Below are 26,896 nucleotides of genomic sequence, written 5' to 3'. Positions count from 1 at the left end.
CATGTCCCTGGAAATGTAGATTTTTATCCCAGTTTATTGGGAAATAAGACCTTAATCCCTGCTTTAACCAATAATGCTGGCAGGAAATTGTATAACTTAGCTCAATGTACATGACATAACTACTGTCTCGGGTCAAGGTTAGAATAGATCGCATGGGGTGGGGTGAGAGGAGGAAGAAGAGAAGGAGGAGCGGCTAGGGTTTGAGAGGCACATTTAAAAAATAAACGTGTTTTATGTCACCTTTTATTTAACCAGGTAGGCCAGTTGAGAACAAGTTCTCATTTACAATTGCGACCTCGCCAAGATAAAGCAAAGCAGCGCGACAAAAACAACACAGAGTTACACATAAACAAACATACAGTCAATTAAAGAAAAGAAAGATTGTTCTATTTATGTAGAGTGTGTGCAAATGTAGAAGAGTAGGGAGGTAAGGCAATAAATAGGCCATAGAGGCGAAAATAATTACAATTTAGCATTAACACTGGAGTGATAGATGTGCAGATGATGATGTGCAAGTAGAGATACCCTCTTGCTATTTTGCACCCCGGTAAGTAATAACTATGGGGATGAGGTAGTTGGGTGGGCTATTTACAGATTGGCTGTGTACAGATACAGTGATCGGTAAGCTGCTCAGACAGCTGATGCTTAAAGTTAGAGAGGGAGATATAGGACTCCAGCTTCAGAGATTTTTGCAATTCGTTCCAGTCATTCGCAGCAGAGAACTGGAAGGAAAGGCGGCCAAAGGAAGTGTTGGCTTTGGGGACGACCAGTGCAATGTACCTGCTGGAGCGCATGCAACGGGTGGGTGTTGCTGTGGTGACCAGTGAGCTGAGATAAGGCGGGACTTTACCTAGTAAAGACTCATAGATGACCTGGAGCCAGTAGGTTGGGCGACGGATATGTAGTGAGGGCCGGCCAGCGAGGGCATACAGGTTGCAGTGGTGGGTAGTACATGGGGCTTTGGTGATAAAACGGATGGCACTGTGATAGACTACATCCAGTTTGCAGAGTAGAGTGTTGGAGGCTATTTTGTAAATGACATCGCCAAAGTCAAGGATCGGTAGGATAGTCGGTTTTACGAGGGTATGTTTGGCGGCATGATTGAAGGAGGAAATGGGAAGCCGATTCGAGATTTAATTTTGGATTGGAGATGCTTAATAGTCTGGAAGGAGAGTTTACAGTCGAGACAGACGCCGAGGTATTTGTAGTTGTCCACATATCTAGGTCAGAACCGTCCAGAGTAGTGATGCTAGTTCGGCGGACGGGTGCGGTCAGCAATCGGTTGAAGAGCATGCATTTAGTTTTACTAGCATTTAAGAGCAGTTGGAGGCCACGGAAAGAGTGTTGTATGACGTTAAAGCTCATTTGGAGGTTTGTTAACGCAGTGTCCAAAGAAAGGCTAGAAGTATACAGAATGGTGTCGTCTGCGTAGAGGTGGATCAGAGAATCACCAGCAGCAAGAGCGACATCAATGATATATACAGAGAAAAGAGTCGGCCTGAGAATTGAACCCTGTGGCACCCCCATAGAGACTGCCAGAGGTCCGAACAACAGGCTCACATCCACAATTTCACATATTCTTGAGTAATACGTTTTAGGTGTGGTTTATGCAGAGGGTGTGAATCTGTGATATGTCCTTGAGGTGGCATACTTATGGGAAATACATTTAGCATGTGGAACAAACTTTCTATGGACAGAGTAAAGAGGCTTTGAGTGACCGGGTCTTTTCAACAACATGTCAAAAAGAGACAAGAGGGGAAAAACATACTCCATCTTCTCCACACACACACACACACCTTTGCCTCATGCTACGTCTTCAAATGATAATGATAACGCACATCTCTATGTAGGATACGCCATGCTGCTTCTCACCACCCTCTCCCCCCTCAGTGCTTCCTCAAACACAGCATGCGGGCTGTGTATGTCGCAGCCCCCCCCTTCCATCCCCTGCCAGCTCCTCTCATCTCCGGTGAGCCCCCGTCTTGCATGACAGCTCCCCCAGGCCATCTCCGAGCGTGGAGGGGGGCTGTGTAATAATTAGCCCCATGGTGGCGAGGGAGGGCTGTTTGTCAGCTAACACTATGCAGGAGCTGTGGATTAGTCTCTCAGCACCAAGAGAGGAGCATGCTCAACAGCCAGCCAGGCAGACAGAAGAACATACTCCCGTCTCCGCGCACACACACGGAGGCAGGGAGCCCCTCTGCTCTGACAGGCTGTTGTACTCCAGGCTCCCCTCTCTCTGTCTCTCTGTCTGTCTGTCTGTAGTAGCCTCCCGACTGAATGGAAGCCACGATGGGGAGACATGGTGGGTGGAGGGACAGAGCTGCTTTGCGTTTTTTTTCCCATACAGACATGGGATGAGAGGGAGGAGAGGGAGAGGAGTGGTGATGGGGCCAGAATGTCACCCAGCAAGGCATGCTGGGACAGAGCGGATGTAATCTTGGCTATGATTGGACAGTTAATTGGTAGAATGGGTAATGTGTCAGTGTCCTTGGTGTCCACATCACCAACAAACTAACATGGTCCAACCACACAAAGACAGTTGTGAAGAGGGCAACAAAACCTATTCCACCTCATGAGATGAAAAGATTTGGCATTGTCCTCAGATCCTCAAAAGGTTTTACAGCTGCACCATCGAGAGCATCCTGACGGGTTGGCAACTCCTCGGCCTCCGACCACAAGGCACTAGAGAGGGTAGTGCGTACGGCGCAGTACATCACTGGGGCCAAGCTTCCTGCCATCCTCTGATACCGCCTGGTATAGAGGTCCTGGAAGGTCCTAAAAATTGTCAGACTCCAGCCACCTTAGTCATAGACTGTTCTCTCTGCTACCGCACGGCAAGCGGTATCGGAGCTCCAAGTCTAGGACCAAGAGGCTTCTAAACAGCTTCTACCACCAAGCCATAAGACTCCTGAACATCTAATCAAATGTCTACCCAGAATATTTACATTTGCCCCCCTTAAACTGCTGCTACTCTCTGTTATTATCTATGCATTGTCACTTTAATAACTGTCCCTCTATGTACATATTACCTCAATAACCTCAACTAACCGGTACCCCCACACGTCGACTCTGTACTGGTACCCCCTGCATATAGCCTCGCTATTGATATTTTACTGCTGCTCTTTAATTAGTTGTTAATTTTTGGAGGTTATTTTTCTAAAAACTGCATTTCTGGTTAAGGGCTTGTGAGTAAACATTTCACTGTAAGGTCTACACCTGTTGTATTCTGCGCATGTGACAAATACAATTTGATTTGATAATTGATTTAATCAAATATTGTTTGTGGAATGGATGGGTGGTCCCATATGACATCCTCCTACCTGTCAATATTTCCTTACTCCAGGTAAGCTACAACTGCTAGCTGCTACAGTCGGAGCAAGCACCCCTTATTGTCGCTCTTCACAAATCACATGCACAGACAGACACACACCGACGCATGAAAACACACACAGACCCGGAGAGAGCGCCCACCTGCCAGTTCAAGTGAGGACACACACACACACACACGGCATTTTGCCCAGGAACATTCCATTGGTTATTCAAAGCTGCCTCATTTAGATCAGACCAACCCGCTCGCTCAGTTCGACACATCGCCGCATGACAACTGGCAAGGATCCAGATCGCCAGGAGCAACTAGTCAAGGCTATGTTCCACACCATCCAATCCCTCTAATGTGGAATCCAGTTCTATACAGACTCCACTCCACTTTGATCTGGTTAAGTCATTTAGCATGACAGCCATATATACGTAACACAGGAGATGCTGGAAATTATTCAGAGTGCACAGCACAACAACCCTGTTAAAACTTGTGCAGCTCATGTTTAACCTCCTGCGTTTTTCCTGAATTGATCCAACTTTATGTCAAACTTCAAATGCTGATTTTGGTACAAATATAGGATGGATCAAGTCAGTCTGTGCACCAGTCAACCAACCAAGCACAACAAAAAATGTTCAGCCATTCAGCAGTACCTGATAACCTCCTAATCAACCACATACACCAACAACAGAATACTGCAGTGTGATTGGGTACTTACTGGCTGGCGATGGGGTGCTGTATCCACTGATGGGCAGTCCGGACAGGGTGGGTGGGGACAGCCCCCCCAGCATGTGGGGGAAGAAGTAGGAGTAGTGAGGCATGGGGAATCCCCCTACAGAGACAGTGGGGCCCCCTGCACTCCCTGCCCCCCCCGGGGGGTGGCAGGGCTTACCCTTGCCCGCCATGTTCTGCTCGGCGGACCTTGAGCCGAGTCCAAAGAGTCTCCTGTAGGTATCCGTGGTGACGGCGTTCTACATCCCTAACCTCACCCACCGATGACGACGTAATCCAATGAATTAAGAAGTGGTGGTGGGTGACGGTGGACAACAACGACGTGTGCGTGTATTCGTGTAGGTGTGTGAAATGGAGCCGTTAGGTTACGTCGATGTTCCCAGTGGATGCTTCAGAGAAACCTTGAATCCAGGGGCATATGGGCTATTTTCTTCCAAAGGCTGGTCCTCTGCCTTGATATGAGGAGTGTCCTAGAGGTAGAGTAGGCCACTAAGCTTTTATATCTTGAATGAAACACCAATTACATAATATACTAAGGGAGGTCGCTAGGCAGAATCATCTGGCATCAATGGACTCCAGATCCCTCGTTCAGGATTGGATAGACTTCTCAGGCCTTGGGGGGGGGGATTGGATGAGAACAGCTTTTCTCTCTCCAGTGACTCAGCAGAGCTCACACAACATGACGGAGCGGCGGAGGAGGAGGAGGATGATTGTTATGACGATGGCTGGTTTTAGTTGTCACTGTAACATGTCTTGCGCCCCAGGTCAACCGCTATCGCCGCGGTGACTCACTTTCAGTCTCGGCAACACACCTGTGGCAGAATGGCAATCTTCTTTCCTTCAGAAACAGACAGACAGACAGACAGACAGCGAGAGAAAGAGACAAGAGTTAGATAGAGATTCACTCACTGCTGCACATTCAGAGACAGAGAGACAGGGGTTCAAATGCATATTCAGTGGGGTGGCGTTGATTTTTGCCCGGGTTCATCTCTATGTAGACAGCGTGGGAAAACAGAGCCCGGGTTCCTCTCTAGCGATCTTGTTAAAGCGAATGTTTTCAACTAGGAGGACGGCTCCTCTTCTCTCTCCCCCCACCCCGGCCTCCCTCCTGCCCTTGCGGGGTGAATCATCATCAGAGATGCTGAGGCTCATTAATGGAGTCCATCTGAACCTCTCTCTCTCCCCTCCTCAAAATAAACAGGAGATGGTGATGAGCTTATGCAACCTGCCAAGCGAGACGGGAGGGAGGGAAGAGTAACCTAGTTCTGCCTTTCAATGCTGATGTTGTACAACATGCCTTATATAAATCTAAAAACCTCTCGCTTTGCTACACACTGTAGCAACTAGCTATAATACATGTCTGTATCACCATCCACTACCACTGACAGCTTTGCTTCCATCTCTTTCACCCATCTGGCATTGACATGTCAAAGAAGGGAAGCGTTTACTGTTCTTTGGAGTCTGGATTGGAGCTGTCTGAAAGTTGAAAACATCATTCGAGTGTCTTTTTCTCCCTCCCGGTCTATCATGTCTGTCTGCAGCTGTCTGAGAGGCATTTGTTCTGCCCTGGCCCCGGCAAGGGGGCGTTGGGTGCACAAGGGCCCGTTTTTTTACAGGGTCAGGGGCCTCGTTTTTAACTGCCGGGACCTTTATAGATCTCCTGCAAAGTGCTGCTCCTGCCGCCGACAGGAGTGTGCGTGAGTGTGAGTGTGCGCGCATGCGTGTGTGTGATCTCCTGCAAAGTGTTGCACCAGCATCAGACCCCCCCCCTTTGTGAAGTCAGCCCCCCACACACACACACACACACACACACGGGCAGGCACAGGGCTCTGGGCCCCAATCGTAAAACAGCCAAACACCACTGGGTTTTCAGACATGTTTGTGTTTGACGGGGGAGGAGGGGGATGAAAAGGCCTTTTAGAGAGACTTGGTGAAGGTCTGGGATAAAAACAAGACTGCTGTGATAAGTGCACCAGAGCACTACTATCAAAACATGACAAAGTACCCTTATAGGAACAGAAACATGACGAAGTACCCTTATAGGAACAGAAACATGACGAAGTACCCTTATAGGAACAGAAACATGACAAAGTACCCTTATAGGAACAGAAACATGACGAAGTACCCTTATAGGAACAGAAACATGACGAAGTACCCTTATAGGAACAGAACAGGAAAACGGAACAAGATGCAGTTAATTCAGACCACGTATTACTTTCCAGCAGCTCCTGTATTAGGTATATACACGACTCTCATGCTCAAATTATTCAAATATCCATTCATCCATCCATATACCAACCCAACCATTCGTCCTTCCCTGAGAAGGAATACCATACATCAAAAATGGCTACATCCCGCTTGCCGCTCATAGATCCCACCTGGGAATTACCCTGAGCTTTAGCACAATGCACTGGGTAGAACACGTTCAAAGGATACAGAGGGAGAGAGAGTGATGGCGAGAAAGGGGGAAAGAGAGACAGGGAGCGGGGGAGGAGGGCTAGATCAAAGCGAGAGGAAGCGGATGAAGATACCTTGTTGTGCTCGCCGCTTTCAATCTCGCTCATACATTATTGAAACACCCGACTAAGTAGGTTAAACCCCATAGGTCCCCTTTACATAGCCATGCACTCGTTCATTTAATCATGGGCATGTGTGTATACCAGTGCATCAGTGTGTGTGTGTGTGTGTGTGTGTGTGTGTGTGTGTGTCAGTGTATTTCTATCAGTGTGTAAGAGAGGAGAAAGAGAGAAACAGAGGCAGTTATATTGAGAGAGGAGAAAGAGAGAGAGAGAGAGAACAGAGACAGCTATATTGAGAGAGGAGAGAGAGAGAGAAACAGAGACAGCTATATTGAGAGAGAGAGAAACAGAGACAGCTATATTGAGAGGAGAGAGAGAGAGAAACAGACGGCTATATTGAGAGGAAAAGGCGTGGCCACACAAGAGGCATAAGCCAGTGTATACATAAAGAAGTGGGAGTTCATAAATATATGCATCTCTATACATCTACAGTATGTGACCAACACTGGCTGCATCAGTATGCATGAACCTGACAGTAGTAGGAAAAGAGAAGAGAAGAAAAGAAGAGAGGAGAAAAGAGAAGGGAAGACAAGATAGAAAAGAGAAGAGAGAGGAAAGAGAGAGAAAAGAGGAGAGAAAAGAGGAGAGAGAAGAAAAGAAAAGGAGAGAAAAGAGAAGAAAATAGAAGAGGAGAGAAGAGAGAAGAGGAGAAGAGAGAAGAGAAGAGGAGAGAAAAGAGAAGGGAAGAAGAGAGAAGAAGAGAAGAGGCGAGAAAAGAGAAGAGAGTGTGTCTGTACATCCTTGACAAACTACTTGATCTACCAGTATGAATATATTTGTGGGCATATATTACATGCTGCGACCAAACCCTTTGATCAGTATGTCAGTTACTTCACAGAGGAGAGGAGAGGAGAGACAACATGGAACAGCGGGTGCAGAATAAAATGGAAAATGGAGTATAGTGGAGGTCTTAAGGACAAGACACACCATAACGAACATTGTGCGTGAGTATTAAATCACCCACTGGGTGTCGACGAATTGGTGGAGACTCAAGGATATTCCTGCTAATATGTAGAATTATCGGGAAATAAACGGAAAATTAAATACTGGATGTGCACATGTCGAATATGTATCTAACTCGCTCATATAACATGAATGTACATGTTTGACAACACACCATGAACACGCATGTGTGTGTTGACCCAGACACCTGCGCGGGCAGGTACATACTCACACATACAGTCGGGTGACACACTTGATAAAGATGAGCAAATATGTATCAAATCATTCAAATACTGAGCTATATTGTACGCTCAATAAAATTAGAAAATGAAATTTTATACAAACAATTGCTCAAAGAAAAGAGATTTTGCTTAACAAGTAATACAGTTTTTCTCAAAAAAGGTAGTGGTCAAAATTATTGACACCCCTGTTTTCAAAACCTTTCAATATCTCACCTTGCTGGGATAAAGGACACTGCGTTGGAGAACACGTTGGGTGGGATCTCTAGGCCATTCCTCCATACAAAATCCTTATAGATTCTGCGCGTATGGACGGCCCTCTTCAATTCAATCCACAGGTTTTCAATTTGGTATCAATTCCAGAGACCGGAGATGGCCAACGCAAAATGTGGATTTTGTGACCATTGAACAATTTCTTTGTGGATTTTGACGTGTGTTTTTGGGGTTGTCGTCTTGCTGGAAGATCCACTTGCTGTCAACCTTGAATCGGTTTGAATTTGAAACCAATTGAATTGGTTTGAATTGAGAAGTCCAAAGGATCTGAAAGGATTCTGTTTGGATGAATGGTCTAAGATCCCTCCCAACGTGTTCTCCAACTCAGAAGACATTTTTAGAAAAAGGCTCAGTGTCGTTATCCACGCAAGGGGAGGTATTTGAAAGGTATTTAAAATAGGGGTGTCGATAATTTTGACCCTTATCTTTCAGGGGGACAAAAAGTAGGATTTGTTTCTTTGAGTAGACGATACAGCTGAGTATTTAAAACTTTATTTTCATACAGTCATTTCTGCTCATCTTTATCAAGGGTGTCAATCACTTCAGACCCCACTGTATATGCAAACCACTGACACTAGAGATTGACACAGGAACAGGACCGCTGCAGGTCTAGCAGGGCCAGCTGGATTCAGGCAGGAATGGGGATGAAGTTCTAGAGTCAAATTCGGGACAGGACAGGATCGACATTCCACAGGAACTGACAGCAGGCCCAAGATAGTTTACTTAATATAAATAAATCCCCCCCTCCCATCGGCGCACTCTCGCGCCTCGCTCCAGTTGGAGCCAGTCACTACTTTCCTCAGATGCACACAGAGAGTTCTGTCCATGTCCATAAATTCATCCGACTCTGGGTAAGTGGGCTGCCTTCATTGCCAAAATGTGGTGATGTGGTTGTTATCAGCTATGTGCACTATGCAGGCAACTGTCTCGTGAGTGCTGAGCAGCAGGTTACACCCACGCAGAGTCAGATGAGAAGCTAAGGAAGGAATTTATTTATGATTTCTGCAGCCTACAAATTTTTATCTGGATGAACAGGAAAGTTCTGGGGTTATAGAACTCAGCATCAGGACAGTAAGGGGGGGTGGGGGGATTGACAGGACCCTGCAGAAATAGGTAACTAATACCCAGTATGACACACTCATCACCACTAATAGTAGCCGCTACAGTTATCAGTGAGCATTAACTCACAGCCAGTCAGAATTCCGTAGTGACTCACTAACTCACATCCATTAGGGGCAGTGGCCCTAGCCTAGTGGTTAGCGCGTTGGGCCAGTAACCGAAAGGTTGCCGGATCGAATCCCAGAGCTGACAAGGTAAAAATCTGTCATTCTGCCCCTGAACGAGGCAGTTAACCCACTGTTAAATAAAAAATAAATAAAAAATGAACTCAGAGTAGAGGTCTTCACGGGTCCAAAAAGTTGGGAAATAGATCCGTGAATTTCCCACCTGACCCGCTATTTATAAATAAACGAGACCCATATAAGGAAATCAGTCAATTGAAATGAATGAATTAGAACCTAATCTATGGATTTCACATGACTGGAAATCTGTTGGTCACAGATACCTTAAAAAATAGGTAGAGGTATGGATCAGAAAACCACTCAGTATCTGGTCTGACCACCACTTGCTTCATGCAGCGCAACACATCTTCCCATAGAGTTGATCAGGCTGCTTCACTCCTCTTCAATGGCTGTGCGAAGTTGCTGGATATTGGCGGGAAGTGGAACACGCTGTCGTACATATCGATCCAGAGCATCCCAAACATGCTCAATGGGTGATATGTCTGGTGAGTATGCAGGCCATGGAAGAACTGGGACATTTTCAGCTTCCAGGAATCATGTACAGATCCTTGTGTATTATCATGCTCATGGAGGTGATGGCAGTGGATGAATGGCGCAACAATGGACCTCAGGATCTCGTCATGGTATCTCTGGGCATACAAATTGCCATCAATAAATTGCAATTGTGTTCTTTGTCCGTAGTTTATGCCTGCCATAGAGCACCAAATTCTCTAAAACGATATTGGAGGCGGTTTATGATAGAGAAATGAACATTCAATTCTCTGGCAACATCTTTGGTGGACATTGATGCAGTTAGCATGCCTATTGCATGCTCCCTCAACTTGAGGCATCTGTGGGATTGTATTGTGTGACAAAACTGCACATTTTAGAGTGGCCTTTTATTGTCCACAGCACAAGGTGCACCTGTGTAATGATCATGCTCTTTAATCAGCTTCTTGATATACCACACCTGTCAGGTGGATGGATTATCAGATTGTTGCACAAAATTTGAGAGAAATAAGCTTTAAGTGCATATGGAACATTTCTGGGATCTTTTATTTCAGCTCATGAAACATGGGACCAACACTTTACATGTTGCATTTATTATTTTGTTCAGTGTATATAGCTGGTGCAAATCTGACTCACTCTGCAGCATCTCTTCTACCCTCCCTCTGTAACCCTCCGTTGTCCATCTATAAACCATTGCTAATAGACATGGCTTCCAAAAGTGCCTATACTTTATGAAACGTATGGCTGGAATTGTCATCCATTGGAAGAGAGGGGTCATAGAGTGTATGTACGTGTGCTTGCATAAGTGTGTGTGTGTGTGTGTTTGTGTGTGGAGGCAGAGTGGTGGGTTATTAATATCGCAGGATAGCTAGGCTGTTTAGCTAGTGCTCCGCTCTATCTACAGTAGGCTGTAAACCCACTTCCTCTGACTAGTGAGGACAGAGATCCAGTGAGTGCTGGAGATCTCCCATGTACACACACACGTGCACCAACATGCATACCCCCACACACACACACGTGCACCAACATGCATACCCCCACACACACACATGTGCACCAACATGCATACCCACACACACACACGTGCACCAACATGCATACCCACACACACACACACGTGCACCAACATGTATACCCACACACACACGTGCACCAACATGCATACCCCCCACACACACACACGTGCACCAACATGCATACCCACACACACACACACGTGCACCAACATGCATACCCCACACACACACACACGTGCACCAACATGCACGTGCACCAACACACACACACACACACGTGCACCAACATGTATACCCACACACACACACACGTGCACCAACATGCATACCCACACACACACACACGTGCACCAACATGCATACCCACACACACACACACGTGCACCAACATGCATACCCACACACACACACGTGCACCAACATGCATACCCACACACACACACACGTGCACCAACATGCATACCCACACACACACGTGCACCAACATGCATACCCACACAAACGATGCACACATTACAAACACAAAGACACCATACATACACAAAAACACCATTTTCCTTTAGGCCCACATACATCAAATATGACCATCCAAGTAGACACAAATCACAGTCCAAAACATTAACAGTCTGTATACACAGACAACTAAACACATTCAACACTCATACATAGAACGTATACGCATGGACAAAACATTTGAGGCATGTAAATAGTACAAACTCACTCAAAAAAACACACACACACACACACACACACACACACACACTGATTTAACACACGCACATGGCAGTCAGCATACATAGATAGGACTCATTAGCTGATGTGTCAGGAAAAAAAAAACATAGACAGCAGTGTTTTAGAGTCAACTGAAATGAGTCAGCAGTGTTCCCTAAAGCATGGTGCATTGAGTAACGTGTCTGTGTGTGCACACAATGGGGTTTGGCCAGCACGATGGGGTTTGGCCAGCACAAAACTCCTCTATAGGAAGGAGGACATGGAGAGGAATGGTGATTCCAGGTATTTTCTAGTCACTTATATCACACGATAACGACTGATCTAGTGCCAATCGTAGTAGAAAGGTTTCTCAAAACGGTGGATCACAGATAAACTGTAAGATCTGATACATAGGAACATTGGTTTGGGAACCACTGTAGAAGAGCAAAGGATTGGACTCTCTTTAGGGCCATTGTCTATCCCCTCCCAAAAAACTAACTCCCTCTCGCTCTTGTTTTAGGCATTCAAGTGTGGCCTGGAGTGGTATTTGAACCCAAAATAATCATCTGTAGTTTGCCCACCACTGATTTGGAGGAAAAGACATAGACAAAGCTTCAGTGTAAAGGAAGTGGCCAATAGTGTTAGTAGTGATTTATGAGGTGACTATGTAGGGGCCCTTCATAGGGCCTGAGAGTGGGGAGGCCCCATCTGTCCCTGAGACTGGCGAAGCCACGGGGGTTAGAGGTCATAGGTTAGAGGACGTTGACCCCCCATGATCCCTCACAGACCGCCAGACACACCCTTGGCTGTCAGTCACTGCCACAGTCAACAGCTAACACACAATCTCTCACACACACACACACACACACACACACAGAGCCTTTTTCACATATATCCATAATCCAACATGCCTACAGTACATACACATGGATCTGCACACAGATGCTCTCATGCATATGTATGCAGACACATTAACACCACTATTCCTATCCTGCTGTACAGTACGTCCCCCTGTAAGTCAACCACCCACTCCTCCATATCCCTCCATTACTATCCTGTAATATCCACTATGCAGTACATCATCCTCCCACTTCCTCCGTTGCTGTACTATAATCTACAAGCCAATGCTGCTGTTGGTCGCGGTATCACCTACAGTACAGTACAGCCCTCTAATGGTTCTGAATGTCAGGCTTAGTGGCACGTGAGATGGAGAGGACCCCTGCTGCCAGCTGCTACTACCTGCTAATGTAGCCTAGTGCTCCAAAGGTAATGTGGCCTAGGGCTCTCCATGTCTCCTCAATGCCTACCAGGCTGAAGGAGCTTTGTTGGCTAATGTATCAAGGCTAGGGGTATGCTGGGCTTACATTATAAGGCTAACGGCCTTCAGTAATGGTTGGGGTTGACAATGGGCTTGATATGGACAATTGTTCGACGCTAGCATAGCTAAGGAGGCTTACAGGGCTAATACTTTTAACAGAATTCCGGACAAGGACACATGTTGTAATTGAGGCTAGCAGTGCCAACGCAAAATAAAAACATAACTAGGCTACAGCTAGTAGCGCTAAGGCCACCATTTTACAATTCACCGGGATTCCAAGCTGCAGCGAGGAATAAGTGCTGGGAAGGCTAATACCTACAATACATTTCTAATGCACTGCTAGTGGAGTTAGCAACCCTCAGTGCTAGCAATATTAGCAGGCTAATGGAGGCTAACAAGAAACAGGGGGGGGGAAGCTCCGGACATGCTAGCTAGTGCTAACAGTGAAAAGGGAAGAAACAGCAGGAAAAAGGCGATGGGGAGAGCTAGCTAGGCTCCTCATTCTCCAGGCATTTACTTCTTCCCTCAGATGTGTGAGCTGAGACTGAGGATGTCTTCCTATTCTCTTCATGCCCCCTTCCCTAAGGCTCCATCTTTGATAAAGACATCTTAGGCTTCAGAGGGGCTCTGATATCCTGAAAGAGCAAGAATATGTTTGTGGAGTAAAGGGCAAAAGGCATGTTTTTGCCTGGAGAAAAAGGTGGAATGAGTATGTATGCCTTTTGTGAGAGATTATGATGATGATGATGATGATGATGATGATGTTGGTAGCACATTGCTGACGGACGGTTACAACATCAAGTGCACATAGCTGTGATAATTTCACGGCGGTGAGACGCGGTGATAATGAAACGGTAATGATGTTACAGAGTTTGATTATGACCGTGTGTTTATTTTTATGTCAGTAGCTATGCACTGGTCTATATAATATAAATAGGGCTTTGTCTGTGTGTGATTGTGTGCAATGCTTATTCTCGTCTGTCCCGTCTGTCTGTCCCGTCTGTCTGTCTGTCCCATCTGTCTGTCCCGTCTGTAAGGTAATGATAATGGTGGTGGTGATGACAATGATACGCTGATGTTGTTTCTAACCCTGCTCAGATAACCACAGATGACAAGAGGGTTTCCCCAAAAAACAACATATAAAAAAGTATCCTTGTTAAAGCACTTTGGTTGGATTTTGTAATTGTTGTCGAGAACCCCTCGTACCTTTCTTTGTTTGCTGTAGCGCGAGGGCTGGACACATACTGACACACACACACACACACACACACACACACCCTCCACCCTCCGTCCTAAGATGTCCCTTCATTTCTGTGACAAAGCGGAATAACATCAAACAGAGCCAATCGATACTCACACCGACTCTGATGACAAACAACCCATAGGACCCCCATCCCCGCTGGTGACTGTGTGTGTGTGTTAGATGAGAAACAGCAAGACTGTAAAACACACCGGGTAATCCTGCCACCATCGATAATGAAAGCTGTCATTTACCCCCCCTGTCCCCCACCTCCGAAAAAACACACCCGAACAAACACACACACATAAATACACACTCCATCAAAGCGGGTGGCCCAACTGTAGATTGTAAATCCAGACAGGAAGTCAAAAGGGAACTGGGGGAAAACACAACGCCTTTCGCTCTCACTCTCTCTCCAACACTATTCCCTCAGCTATAGTTAGCTGCACTGCTCTGTGTAGCTGCTCCAAGCCCAGAAACCTGGGAGGAAGAAAATAAACATTTGTGATCATCATACACAGGAGGGAGGGAGGGGTCTTAATGGAAGCAGGAGAGGAGGGAGGGACAGATCAGGCAACCCTCCAGTGAACTGCGAGGCGAAAAGTAATTGATTGGGGTGCCTGATGGAGCTGGCTCGTGGGCCCGGACGAGCTTAGCAGATGAGTATCGATTGGTTAATTGATTGATTGGCATCTGTAGGAGAGGAAGGCGGAGGGACATAATTGGTCTTCATGGAGCCATTTCCTCAGGGCCAGGCCGCAAATGAGAACGGCGTGCACACGCACACTAACACATGCACGCACACTTACTAGGGCTGGGAATTGCCAGGGGACCTCACGATATTCTCACGATATGTATTGCGATTGGATACTGTGATTGTATTGCAAATCGATGTTCCAAACATATTGCTCATCGTATGTCTGCTGCAGAGGGACAAGAGCGAGAGAGCCATGAGAAAACAAGTGATCAGTCATGGAAATAAAGGTTCTGAAAATAAATAGGCTCCCTATTTTAAAAAGAAGATGGAGAAAAAGCTATGAAGGAGTTTTGGTGCCGGTACAGCCAACAAGCGAAAAAAACAGTATTGCGATAGTCAAAACAATACTATGCAAACATCGTCAAATATAATATCTCCCCCCCCCATCACTAACACGTACCCTCACACCCACACACATATGCACACCAAATAAAACTGCTAAGGTTGGTCCAGCAGAGGTGCTGCTTTTGCCGGTGACCAGCCTAAGCTGCATTCACTGTTTTGGACACTGGTGACCATCATAAGCTGGTCACCAACAAAACCAGCATCAAGTCACATCATGCTGGCTTGCAAAATAATATCAGTTTCTATTGGAATCGAGCCAGAGTGGGGAAATCCACAAATTGGAAGTGTCATTCTATTAAATTACAAAAATATATTTTTTAAATTCTCTATTACTGGGCTATTCAAAATCAAATACAAATTCACTATAATTGTAGGCTAACTCTGTAAGCCTCCCTGCACAATCAATGAACTAACAGCATCGCCTAGACCTATACATTCTCTCCCAGACTCATCAATAGAAAGTTTGCAGCGTAGCGTAAGGTAACCAGTTCATCCAGCATGCATAATAATACAGGACACTCAAAGGCGGTTGCTTGAATTTGTTACATTTTGGAGTATAGGCTGCTTTTTGAAATGTTTTTCTGCCATGCAGTAGGTTTTGTTTAACGGCACAATCATTTTAATTCAGTTTTTTTTAATGCAAAAGCTCTAATATGCCTGTGTGTGTTTTGAATGAATCCTCTCCTTAGAAAGCTCTGTCCATTTCATTCTGCTTTGAAACATCCACAAGTACCATGTTTTCCCCTCAGTCACAACCTGTCGTTGAAGCTCTTTCTTCAAACTGATCAATCACAGTGAGGCAAAAAAAATTTTTAAGCACTGTTATGATAAGTGTTTGATATTATTTCCGATTGCATTTGGACTGGCGTCAGAGCGGTTCGAGGGACAGTAGAGCCCAGAGTACCAGGCCATTAGGACCAGTTGGTAGCTAGCGAGTTGGTTACTACCAATGCAGCTCCAGAGTGCATAAAAGGAGACTACTGTGACAACAGTCACATGGACACACTCATAACCACACACACACACACACACACACACACACACACACACAATTCAACCATAGAAAAAAAGAAAAAGAAAGAGAGAGGGGTGTTAGAAACAAAATCTCTCTCCCTCTAGATAGAGCCCGCTCGTTCGCCATTAAAAAAAAGAAGTCTCGATTCATTAGCGACCCTCGCCATGGCGACACTTGGCGATGGACAGAGAGAGAGAAAGATAGAGGTGATGGAGGTAGAGAGCGGTAGAGGGAGGGTAATGGTCCATTCCCAAGCTCAGCAGCCATTAAAGGAGGAAATGAAATGGAATGAAGTGATGCCAGGAGGGCTGGGGCTGAGACAGAGGCCCTTAAAGACACACACACACACACACTCCCCCTCCAGTGGGAAAGACCGAGTATGAGGAGCCATTGGTTTAAGAGCGGAGGGGCACTTCTAGTGGGAGTCTGCTCCATAAAGAGGCTATAAATCTCAGTAATAAAGCTATGAGATCCCCACCATGGAGGAGACTGTCTGGACCAAACACCATATACACACTGGAGATGAATGATGATGAAGCTGACATTGTACATATAGGTTGAGGTGAGACAGACAGACACACAGACAGACTATGTAGCTATGCACTGGTAACAAACAGACAGACGGACAGACGAGAATAAGCATTGCACACAATCACACAGACAAAGCCCTATTTATATTATATATTATATAGACCAGTGCATAGCTACTGACATACAAATAAACACACGGTCATAATCAAACTCCGTAACATCATCATCACACTACTGCATAGTGACAGAGGGGTAGAGGGACGGACAGACGCACAGATACACACACACTAACCAGATCTGTGGTATGATAATACATACATACACACACAAGTATGTGGACACCCCTTCAAAATGAGTGGATTCAGCTATTTCAGCCACACCCGTCGCCGACAGGTGTATAAAACTCAAGCACACAGCCATGCAATCCCCACAGACAAACATTGGCAGTAGAATAGCCATTCTTTTCAATGACTTTCAACGTGGCACTGTCATAGGATGCAGTTCATAAAATGTATGCCCTGCTAGAGCTGCCCCGGTCAACTCTAAGTGCTGGAAACATCTAGGAGCAAAACCGGCTCAGGCACGAAGTGATAAGCCACACAATCGGGTAAAAATCTTCTGTCCTCGATTGCGATACTCACTACAGAGTTCCAAACTGCCTCTGGAAGCAACGTCAGCACAATAACTGTTCGCCGGGAGCGTCATGAAATGGGTTTCCATGGCCGAGCAGCCGCTCACAAGCCTAAGATCACCATGCGCAATGCCAAGCATCAGCTGGAGTGGTGTAAATGACAATGTCTCAGTGCACAAAGCGAGGTCCATACAGAAATGGTTTTTCCGAGATCGGTGTGGAAGAACTTGACTGGCCTGCACAAAGCCCTGACCGCAACCCCATTGTACACCTTTGAAATGAATTGGAACCTTGACTGCAAGCCAGGTCTAATCGCCCAACATCAGTGCCCAACCTCACTAATGCTCGTTGCCGAATGGAAGCAAGTACCCACAGCAATGTTCCAAAATCTAGTGGAAAGCCCTCCCATAAGAGTAGATGCTGTTATAGCAGCAAACGGGGGACCAACTCCAAAATTAATGCCCAGGATTTTGGAATGAGATGTTCGACAAGCAGGTGTCCACATACTCTGGTTATGCAATGCATCTGTGACAGGATGAGGGTCCCAGGGTGATTTTAGTTTGAACCCGGTGTTTCCCTGTGTCTCACAGAACACAGAGGCATGCCAGAGAGAAAGGGTTATCGTATGTAGTGGAGCCTAGACAACAGGGGAAAATAGAGGGGGGACGAGGGAAATGGATAGATAGAGTGGGGGAGGACAGCAGAGGAGAGGATGAGGAAAGGACATGGGTGACCAATAGAGAGAAGGGAAGAAGGAGATATGGAAATAGTATTCTATCGCTCATTCTCACTCACTCCCACCTCGCTCTCTCACTCACACACACACACACACACACACACACACACACACACACACGGTCAATGTCATAAACCGACAAGATTCTCTGGAGCTCATCTCCACACAGTGACATTCACAGCTCATAACCACACATCAATGTTAGATGGTTGTTGAGAGAGCTAGTGGATGGGAGGGAGGAAGGGAGAGAAAGAGAGGGAAGGAAGGGAGAGAAAGAGAGGGAGAGAAAGAGAGGGAGGGAAGGAAGGGAGAGAAAGAGAGGGAGAGAAAGAGAGGGAGGGAAGGAAGGGAGAGAAAGAGAGGAGAGAAAAAGAAAGAGAAAGAGAAAGAGAAAGGGAGAGAGAAGGAAGGGAGAGAGAGAAAGAGAGGGAGAGAAAGAGAGGGAGAGAAAAGAGAGGGAGGGAGGAAGGAGAGAAAGAGAGGGAGAGAAAGAGAGGGAGGGAAGGAAGGGAGAGAAAGAGAGGGAGAGAAAGAGAGGGAGGGAAGGAAGGGAGAGAAAGAGAGGGAGAGAAAGAGAGGGAGGGAAGGAAGGGAGAGAAAGAGAGGGAGAGAAAAGAGAAAGAGAGGGAAGGAAGGAAGAGAGAAAGAGAAAGAGAGGGAGAGAAAGAAGGGAGAGGAAGGAAGGGAGAGAAAGAGAGGGAGAGAGAAGAGAGAAAAGAGAAAGAGAAAGAGAGAGAAAGAGAAAGGGAGAGAAAGAGAGGGAGAGAAAGAGAGAAAGAGAGGGAGAGAAAGAGAGGGCTGGAGATAAAAGGAAGAGCTACTCCTCCTCCCCTAAAACCAGGTCCCGCCGCACCCCTCTGATCCCTACTGTACCATCGCTCAGGAACAAGAACAGTGTGTTCCTTAGTGCGTGCGTGTGTGTGTGTGTGTGCACGTGTGTGTGTGTGAGAGAGCGATAAAGAGAACGAGAGAGAGGATTAAGTGGACGAGTGTACTCAGATTGTTTAAGGATGAGGGAGCACAAAAGTGAGTCAATGGCAATGCATGTAATGTAATGTGAATGTGTATGCAACCGAGTGTGTGAGTGTGTGACAGCTCCTTTGTTGTTGATAACATTGAGGTTTTATTTCATATACAGGATCTGGCGTTTCTGAGCCACGGACGTGCAGATTGACGGACAGGTTGACACTTTTTGGCTTGGCTAGCTTGCTTTTGTTTGAAAAAATGCACCTGGACACAGTACCATGTTTCACCTGGCTGCCGACTCCAGATCTTTTGGAGAACATCACGTGAGGAGTCGCCTGGAGCTTGAGAGTAAACAAGAGACAGTGGAATACAGCCGTGCTGAGGCAGAGGGCTCGTATTGAGGACGACTGGCTACTATTCTAAACTTTGTGTGGTGAGCTTTCTGGCGCCCAGAGCTGATGAGGCGTCAGCCAAGTGATGATAAACAGACTGGAAGAGGAGTGGCTATAAGACTCAGGCTGGTTTCCAGACTTGCCCTCTACAAGATCATCAGCAGACTCCATCATCTAGCATCCTCTGTCCAGCTCCCTTCGCTCAAACCATGAACTGACCCTGTCTATCTGCAGAGGATGCAGCTTTCAAAGGCTTGGCCTCTATTGGTTGACCCTGTCATGACATATTGCTTGTTTGTTATTTTGCTCTTAAAGCTCTTTGAGAGTCCGCGAAAAAGCGCTACAGAAATGCAATGAATTATTATTATGCGCTCGTGCATGTGTGTGTGTGTGTGTGTGTGTGTGTGTGTGTGTGTCTCCCTTTCTAAATCGCGGGGACACTACTCACACACGCTCACAATAGAGACACACTCTGTTAATGTATCACTGGCTGCACAGATCCAATAACATAGACTAGAGCTCTGTCCACAGGGCATCGTCTCTGTCCCTGCTCCACCATCCACTCATCTCTATACGAGGCAGATTACCTGACAGTGAGATCAGGGATTTAAACTTGACACCTCCACATCATTTACAGCATAGTAGGCAAGTGCAGGGATGGCTGTGAACGGTCAGTTAGCACGGCAGGGGGAGCGTTTTAGAAAGGCACTGTCAGTCAGCATTGGAGGCTCTGTATGTAGACACTGTACAAAACATAAGGAACACCTGCTCTTTTCCCCGTGAGAGACTGGCCAGGTGAATCCAGGTGCAAGCTATGATCCCGTTATTGATGTCACTTAAATCCACTCAATCCAATCTGTGTAGATCAAAGAAGGGTAAATTAGGGTTGTTAAGCTTTGGAGACAATTGAGACAAGGATTGTGAACGTGTGCCATTCAGAGGGTGAATGGACCGGACAAAAGATTTAAGTGCCTTTTGAACAGGGTATGATAGTAGGTGCCAGGCGCACCGGTTGTGTGTCAAGAACTGCAACGCTGCTGGGGTTTTCACGCTCAACCGTTCCCATGTGAATCAACAATGGTCCACCACCCAAAGGACATCCAGCCAATGGCAGGCCAGTGGTCGAAAAGAGGACAAAGGAGGCTGACACAAATTGTGCAGAGCAACACACGGGCAACAGTTAGTCAACTGACAGTCCAATCCAACATTGGTGCCCAAATACCCATAAAATAATGCATAACTCCTCGTACCTTGAGCCGAATGGGGGTATGACAGACGACAACCTCACAGAGTTTCACTTCTTTCAGCTAAAAACAAGAAACTGAGGTTGCAATGGGCTACGGAACGGAAAGACTGGACCCTGGAGAATTGGAAAAACATTGCCTGGTCTGATGAATCCCGGCTCCTTCTGTTTCACGCTGATGGGAAGACTAGGGTATGGAGAGATTCTGCGTGTCAACATCGAAGGCTGGTAGTGACGGTGTGATGCGTTTTCATGGCACACATTGGACTCCATGATAAAAGTAGAGCAATGTCTAAATGCCACAGGATATCTGAACATCCCTAGCCAATCAGGTGCATCCCTTCATGGCAACAGTGTATCCATCTGCGAAATAGATTTTTTTTTCCCAGCAGGATAACGCCCCATTCCACAAGGTTAGGATTGTCCAGGAATGGTTCCACGAACATGACAGTGAATTCAGCTTCCTGCAGTGGCCTGCCCAGTCACCAGATCTCAATCCAGTTGAGCATCTGTGGGATGAGATGGAGCGAGCTATTCAGAGCAGAGATCCACTACCAGCCAACTTGACACAACAGTGGGACGCATTGGAGTCAACGTGGGCCAGCATCCCTGTGGAACGCTCGAGTCCACGCCCCGATGTGACGAGGCTGTTCTGAGGGCAAAAGGGAGTGTAAACTCTATATTAGGAAGGCGTTCCTATTGTTTTGTACACTCAGTGTAGAGGATCGGGACTGAGGACATACATGGGCGATTTCCAATCGGTGTGAATGACAGGGAATTAATAGCAACAGTCAAACATACTGCAGCAGTTGGTTTTCAGTTGAATTCAATTCGAACGTGATTAATAATAACTCAGTTAGGGAGCAATTTAAAATAATAACTGTCGGAAGCACAATGTCATGTCTGTATTACGCAGGCAATGTGTCCGCATGCCTTTAATCATACAGCTCTCAAGACGTTTCCAGAAAGGATACATCTGACAGTATTTTTAAAAAAAGCATTGGAGTGCGTGAAAAACAGGAGTGAGGTGTCATCCGTCCTCATAGTACAAACAAAAACACGAGGGAGACAAATCAATAAAAAGGCTTGCGTTCCTCCGTGTCATGTGATCGACACCCCCAGGGTATCTCCTCTTCTGCTTACCGCGAATGTGCCAAGCTGCTGACAAGGATTATTAACCTCAGGGATTGCCAGGGATTGCCTGACAATCCCTGAGAAAATACACGTGTACCAGCCGAGACGACCTACTCAAGGAATATTAAACTGGAATTACAACAGTGAACAAGGGATATGGAAGAAGCTCGTGTTGTGAATGTGCCATACATATTACATAGGAAATGGAGGGAAAATGCCTTGCGGGGTTACTCACTATGGCAGTGCGCGCCCATTGAAGACCTCAGTGTAAAAATACGTGAATATCACCCGAAGGGACAATAAAGTTTCACTCCTTTGAGCAACAAAATGGCCGACTAAGGGTTAAAAGCAAAACATTCAAATGTCCAACAAAGAAGAAAGGGAGAGAACAGGCACATAAAACAACGGAACAGGGGCTGTGCAGACAGAACAGTCTCTGACCTAATTAGGCAGAGAGAGAGAGAAAGAAAAAGAAAGGAGGTAAGAGAAAGGAGAGAGAAAGAGGAGAGAGAGAGAGAGAAGAGAGAGGAGCGAGAGAGACAGAGAGAAGCAGCAAGGAGCAGCACATTCAAATGATGCATTTGGGCACATTATATAACAAGGGAATGGGGGAGGGAGACAAAAGCCATCCTTCACTTCAAAGCGTGTTACACAATTTGTTTGTGAAGGGGGCGGAGTTGACAGGGGGGGCAGAGAGGGTGGCAGCGAGAGATAACTAGGCTTCAGATGTAATTATCGGTTCTAAACAGAGAAACACTGTGTGTGTGTGTGTGTGTGTGTGTGTGTGTGTAATCTTCTATCATCAATTTGCCCCACAAATGTGTCTGTGTGTCTGAGTTTGTGTGAGTAAACTGTGTGTACGTGACTGCACAGACCAATCACATCAGATACATTTCACATCACTCCATGTGTAACTCTGAGTTGATGTATGTGTCGAACTGCTTTGCTTTATATTGGCCAGGTCGCAGTTGTAAATGAGAACTTGTTCTCAACTTGCCTACCTGGTTAAATAAAGGTGAACAAAAAAAAAAGAGCTGATTTGATTGGTCAAAAGATCAGGTAGTGAAAAAAAGTTTGGAATTGGGCTGCCTGTCTAAACGCAGCCTGTGTGTCTGACGCTGTACGTGATAACCTGTGTATGTACAAGCCTGTGTGTCCTCACATCTTTCTCCTGAAATATCTCCCCTCCAGTTAGTGCCTGAGCAGAACCAGAAAGAAACCAGACCATTGTGTGCAGAGTGCAGACATCTCTTTTGGAGTGTCACCCGGCTCTCACACAGATAATCCTGTTACAGGGTCTGTCTACTCTGCTCCTCTCCCCCCTATCTTTAGGACGCTGTGAAATCACACCAAGCCGACCCAAACTGAGCCAAGCTAGCAGAGCGACCGAGACCTCATTCGCCAAGGGAAATAATAGGAGTTGCGGCTCCCATTCCACTTCAAAATTGAGGTAAATTCAGTTTCAGCATTGGGCTGCGTTCCATTTCAATTCGGGTATTGAAATGCCACCGATTGGAAATTCTATGTCTAATTGAGTTGATATTGCTATGACACCAGTGTCACACAGAGAGAGAGAGAGAGAAAGAGGAGAGATAGATAGAGAGAGAGAGAGAAAGACCCTTCTGCCTCTCTGAAAGTGGAAAATCTCTTCTCTGTCTGACATTGGAGGGTGATTGCAAAAGGCAAATCCTGCTTTCCCTCCATCCTTCCCCCTTTCCCCTCTTCCTCCACCCCCAGCTCTCGATATTGCATTTGGGAAAAGGTATCCATTGTGTGAAGAGAGGGAGGGACGAGAGGCGTGGAGAGGAGAGGGGAAGCGAGATGGAAAAAGGGAAGAGGGGAGGGAGGGAGTTGATGATAGATAGAAAGGATGAACTTTAATCAGTGCAGTGCCTGCGGCGCTTTTTAGGAGTGGAGGCGGGAGAAGGGGGCGAGGAGGGTTTATTGGATCATTCGTCAGCCACCGCCGCATCATGTGGCCACGGTTTCCGCGACAACCCCGGGATTCCCACACAACAATCAGTCTTGGATAGACATAAGAGATTAGGGGGTGGGGGAGATGAGGGAGATGGGCAGGGTGAAGAAAACCTCATCCTAAACCATCCCGCCCGTGGTCGTCACCTCGAGGGACGGCTGGAAAAGAGAGGACCTTCCTCTTTTTGAAAACAGGCAGTAAAATATCTCGATTTCACACAGCATCATATATGACTTGACGGTGAACGTGTGTCTAGATGAACCAGACAAATATACTGGAGCTCACTACAAAATGTGTGAGGGTGTGTGACTGAACCAGACACACAAAAAAGGCCTAGCTGAACTCAACCCAGCTAAGCCACGTGGGGCAGTGAGTGAACTGCAATACACTGACATTCTAACTCAAGGTTAAACTGTCTTGGCTTACACAGTAAATACCTCTAACACACTGTAAACGCAGGGTACGGGTGGTGTGATAAGCCCATGCAGAGAGAGAACTGATGTGTGTGTGTGTGTGTGTGTGTGTGTGTGTGTGTGTGTGTGTGTGTGTGTGTGTGTGTATGGTCTGATTAAGCTAAGCATACAGAGAAAACCCAAAACAGAAGCTGGAAGTGTGGCGTGGAGAGTCAAAACAGTGCCGGCTGTGTGTGTGTGTGTGTGTGTGTGTGTGTTCTGACTGAGGGAGAAGTGGAGCGACTCTGCCTTGGAGGGTTTACACTGTCATTAGAGCCGTCTTATTAAAACAGACCCCTTCCACATCCTACAGTAATGTAATGTCCACAGCTACGCGCTCAAGCAGTGCGCGTGTGTGTGGGCGTGCGTAAAAATGCATGTGGGTGCGCTGGTGTAAACAAACCAAGTGTGTTATTACACTGTGCCCAGTGGCATTGTCCTGGGCATTGCATTGCCATGCATACAGGCACATTCATCCACACGTGAGTCCATTTGAATTCTAATGCAAAAGGGAACACTTTAAAAATGGACACACCGCGCTACGTAAATGTAATCCATATGTAGCCAGCGTTCCACGCTGATCCATGGTCAAACGTACAGCAGAGAGGGTTGATAAGTGGTCATCAACATATTCAGAAACAACCTGAATGAGACAACGACTACGTAACACCAGAGACACACACACACACACACATGTGCTGTTATAACCATTTGCACATTTCTGATGTGCTATAACAGTAAAGAGCAATGAAAAAGAAAATAGCTGTAGCTCGGTTGGTAGAGCATGGCACTGGCAAAGCCAGGATAGTGGGTTCAATTCCCGGGACCACCTGCCACTTTGGCTAAAACATCCTGCTAAATGGCATATATTATTTTCTGGTAAAAGCAGGCGATATGCACGCAAAAGGAAAAGATGGGAGAGAGAGAGAGCGAGAAGTAGAGGGAAGAGTTAGGGTTAGATATGGAGAGAGAGAGAGAGAGAGAGAGAGAGAGAGAGAGAGAGAGAGAGAGAGAGAGAGAGAGAGAGAGAGAGAGAGAGAGAGAGAGAGAGAGAGAGAGAGAGAGAGTTAGATAAGAGAAGAGAGGGAAGAGTTAGGGTTAGATATGGAGAGAGAGAGAGAGAGAGAGTTAGAGAGAGAAGAGAGAGAGAGAGAAGAGTTGGAGAAAGAGAGAGAAAGAGAGGAGAGAGAGAGAGTTAGGGTTAGATATGGAGAAGAGAGAGAGAGAGAAGTAGAGGGAAGAGTTAGGGTTAGATATGGAGAAAGAGAGAGAGAGAGAGAGAAGTAGAGGGAAGAGTTAGGGTTAGATATGGAGAAAGAGAGAGAGAAAGAAAAAAAGAAAGCGAGAGAGAGAACCAAAATATCTTTCTGGATACCACATTCACTCACAGTAAAGAAGGCATCAATCTAGCAGTTAAAAACATCAACTATATATATATATATATATTCAGGCAAAAAGCAAAAGAAGCACTACTGAGATTGATAATTAACAAAACAAAAAACACCACAGATGACAAGGTTTGATGCAGATTGTAAAATTATATGGAAAAAACTTAGAACACTTAGAACACCATCCAACCAAAAGCAGAGACACAAATAAGGGTGAATTACGCCTTCATTGCTGTGAGACTTTAACATTCAAATTGGCTATATTAAAACTGTCCAGTTTGATCCTGAGTGTAGGTTATTTCCCTGACATTTGGAATCATAACCCCAATCTTTAAGAACAGAGACAAATTGGAGGGAAAGAAAGAACGAAAGAAAAGAAAGAAAGGTGGAGGGGAAGGGTTAGGTTGAGAGAGAGAGAGAGAGAGAAAGGAGTGTAGGGAAAGGGTTAGGTTGAGAGAGAGAGAGAGAGAAAGGAGTGTAGGGAAAGGGTTAGGTTGAGAGAGAGAGAGAGAGAGAGAGAGACAGAGAGAGAGACAGAGAGAGAGAGAGAGAGAGAGAGAGAGACAGAGAGAGAGAGAGAGAGAGCGAGAGAGAGAGACAGAGAGAGAGAAAAGAGTGGAGGGAAAGGGTTAGGTTGAGAGAGAGAGAGAGAGCTTAAGCCCAACCCTCTTCAACATATATATCAACGAATTGGCGAGGGCACTAGAAAAGTCTGCAGCACCCGGCCTCCCCTGCTAGAATCCGAAGTCAAATGTCTGCTGTTTGCTGATGATCTGGTGCTTCTGTCACCAACCAAGGAGGGCCTACAGCAGCACCTAGATCTTATGCACAGATTCTGTCAGACCTGGGCCCTGACAGTAAATCTCAGTAAGACCAAAATAATGGTGTTCCAAAAAAGGTCCAGTCACCAGGACCACAAATACAAATTCCATCTAGACACTGTTGCCCTAGAGCACACAAAAACTATACATACCTTGGCCTAAACATCAGCACCACAGGTAACTTCCACAAAGCTGTGAACGATCTGAGAGACAAGGCAAGAAGGGCATTCTATGCCATCAAAAGAAACATAAATTTCAACATACCAATTAGGATCTGGCTAAAAATACTTGAATCAGTCATAGAGCCCATTGCCCTTTATGGTTGTGAGGTCTGGGGTCCGCTCACCAACC

General features: G+C 46.1%; 1 protein-coding gene across 4 annotated transcripts in view; it reads right to left on the bottom strand.

Moving 5' to 3' along the window:
* The window catches only part of rarab (retinoic acid receptor, alpha b), a 193,561-nt gene that overhangs the window by 113,187 nt on the left and 53,478 nt on the right, over positions 1-26,896 (bottom strand). For all 4 annotated transcript variants that reach the window (XM_042327316.1, XM_042327317.1, XM_042327318.1 and 1 more), the window contains one exon: positions 4,038-4,889. In XM_042327316.1, the coding sequence (XP_042183250.1) occupies positions 4,038-4,224 (187 nt within the window). In that variant the 5' untranslated portion in view covers positions 4,225-4,889. The remainder of the gene's footprint in view (positions 1-4,037; positions 4,890-26,896) is intronic.

The sequence above is a fragment of the Oncorhynchus tshawytscha genome, linkage group LG09 (genome assembly GCF_018296145.1).
Source record: "Oncorhynchus tshawytscha isolate Ot180627B linkage group LG09, Otsh_v2.0, whole genome shotgun sequence".
In the NCBI taxonomy this organism is placed as follows: Eukaryota; Metazoa; Chordata; class Actinopteri; order Salmoniformes; family Salmonidae; genus Oncorhynchus; species Oncorhynchus tshawytscha.
Note: the sequence above shows the minus strand (reverse complement) of the source record. Positions and strands in the feature narration are given on the sequence as shown.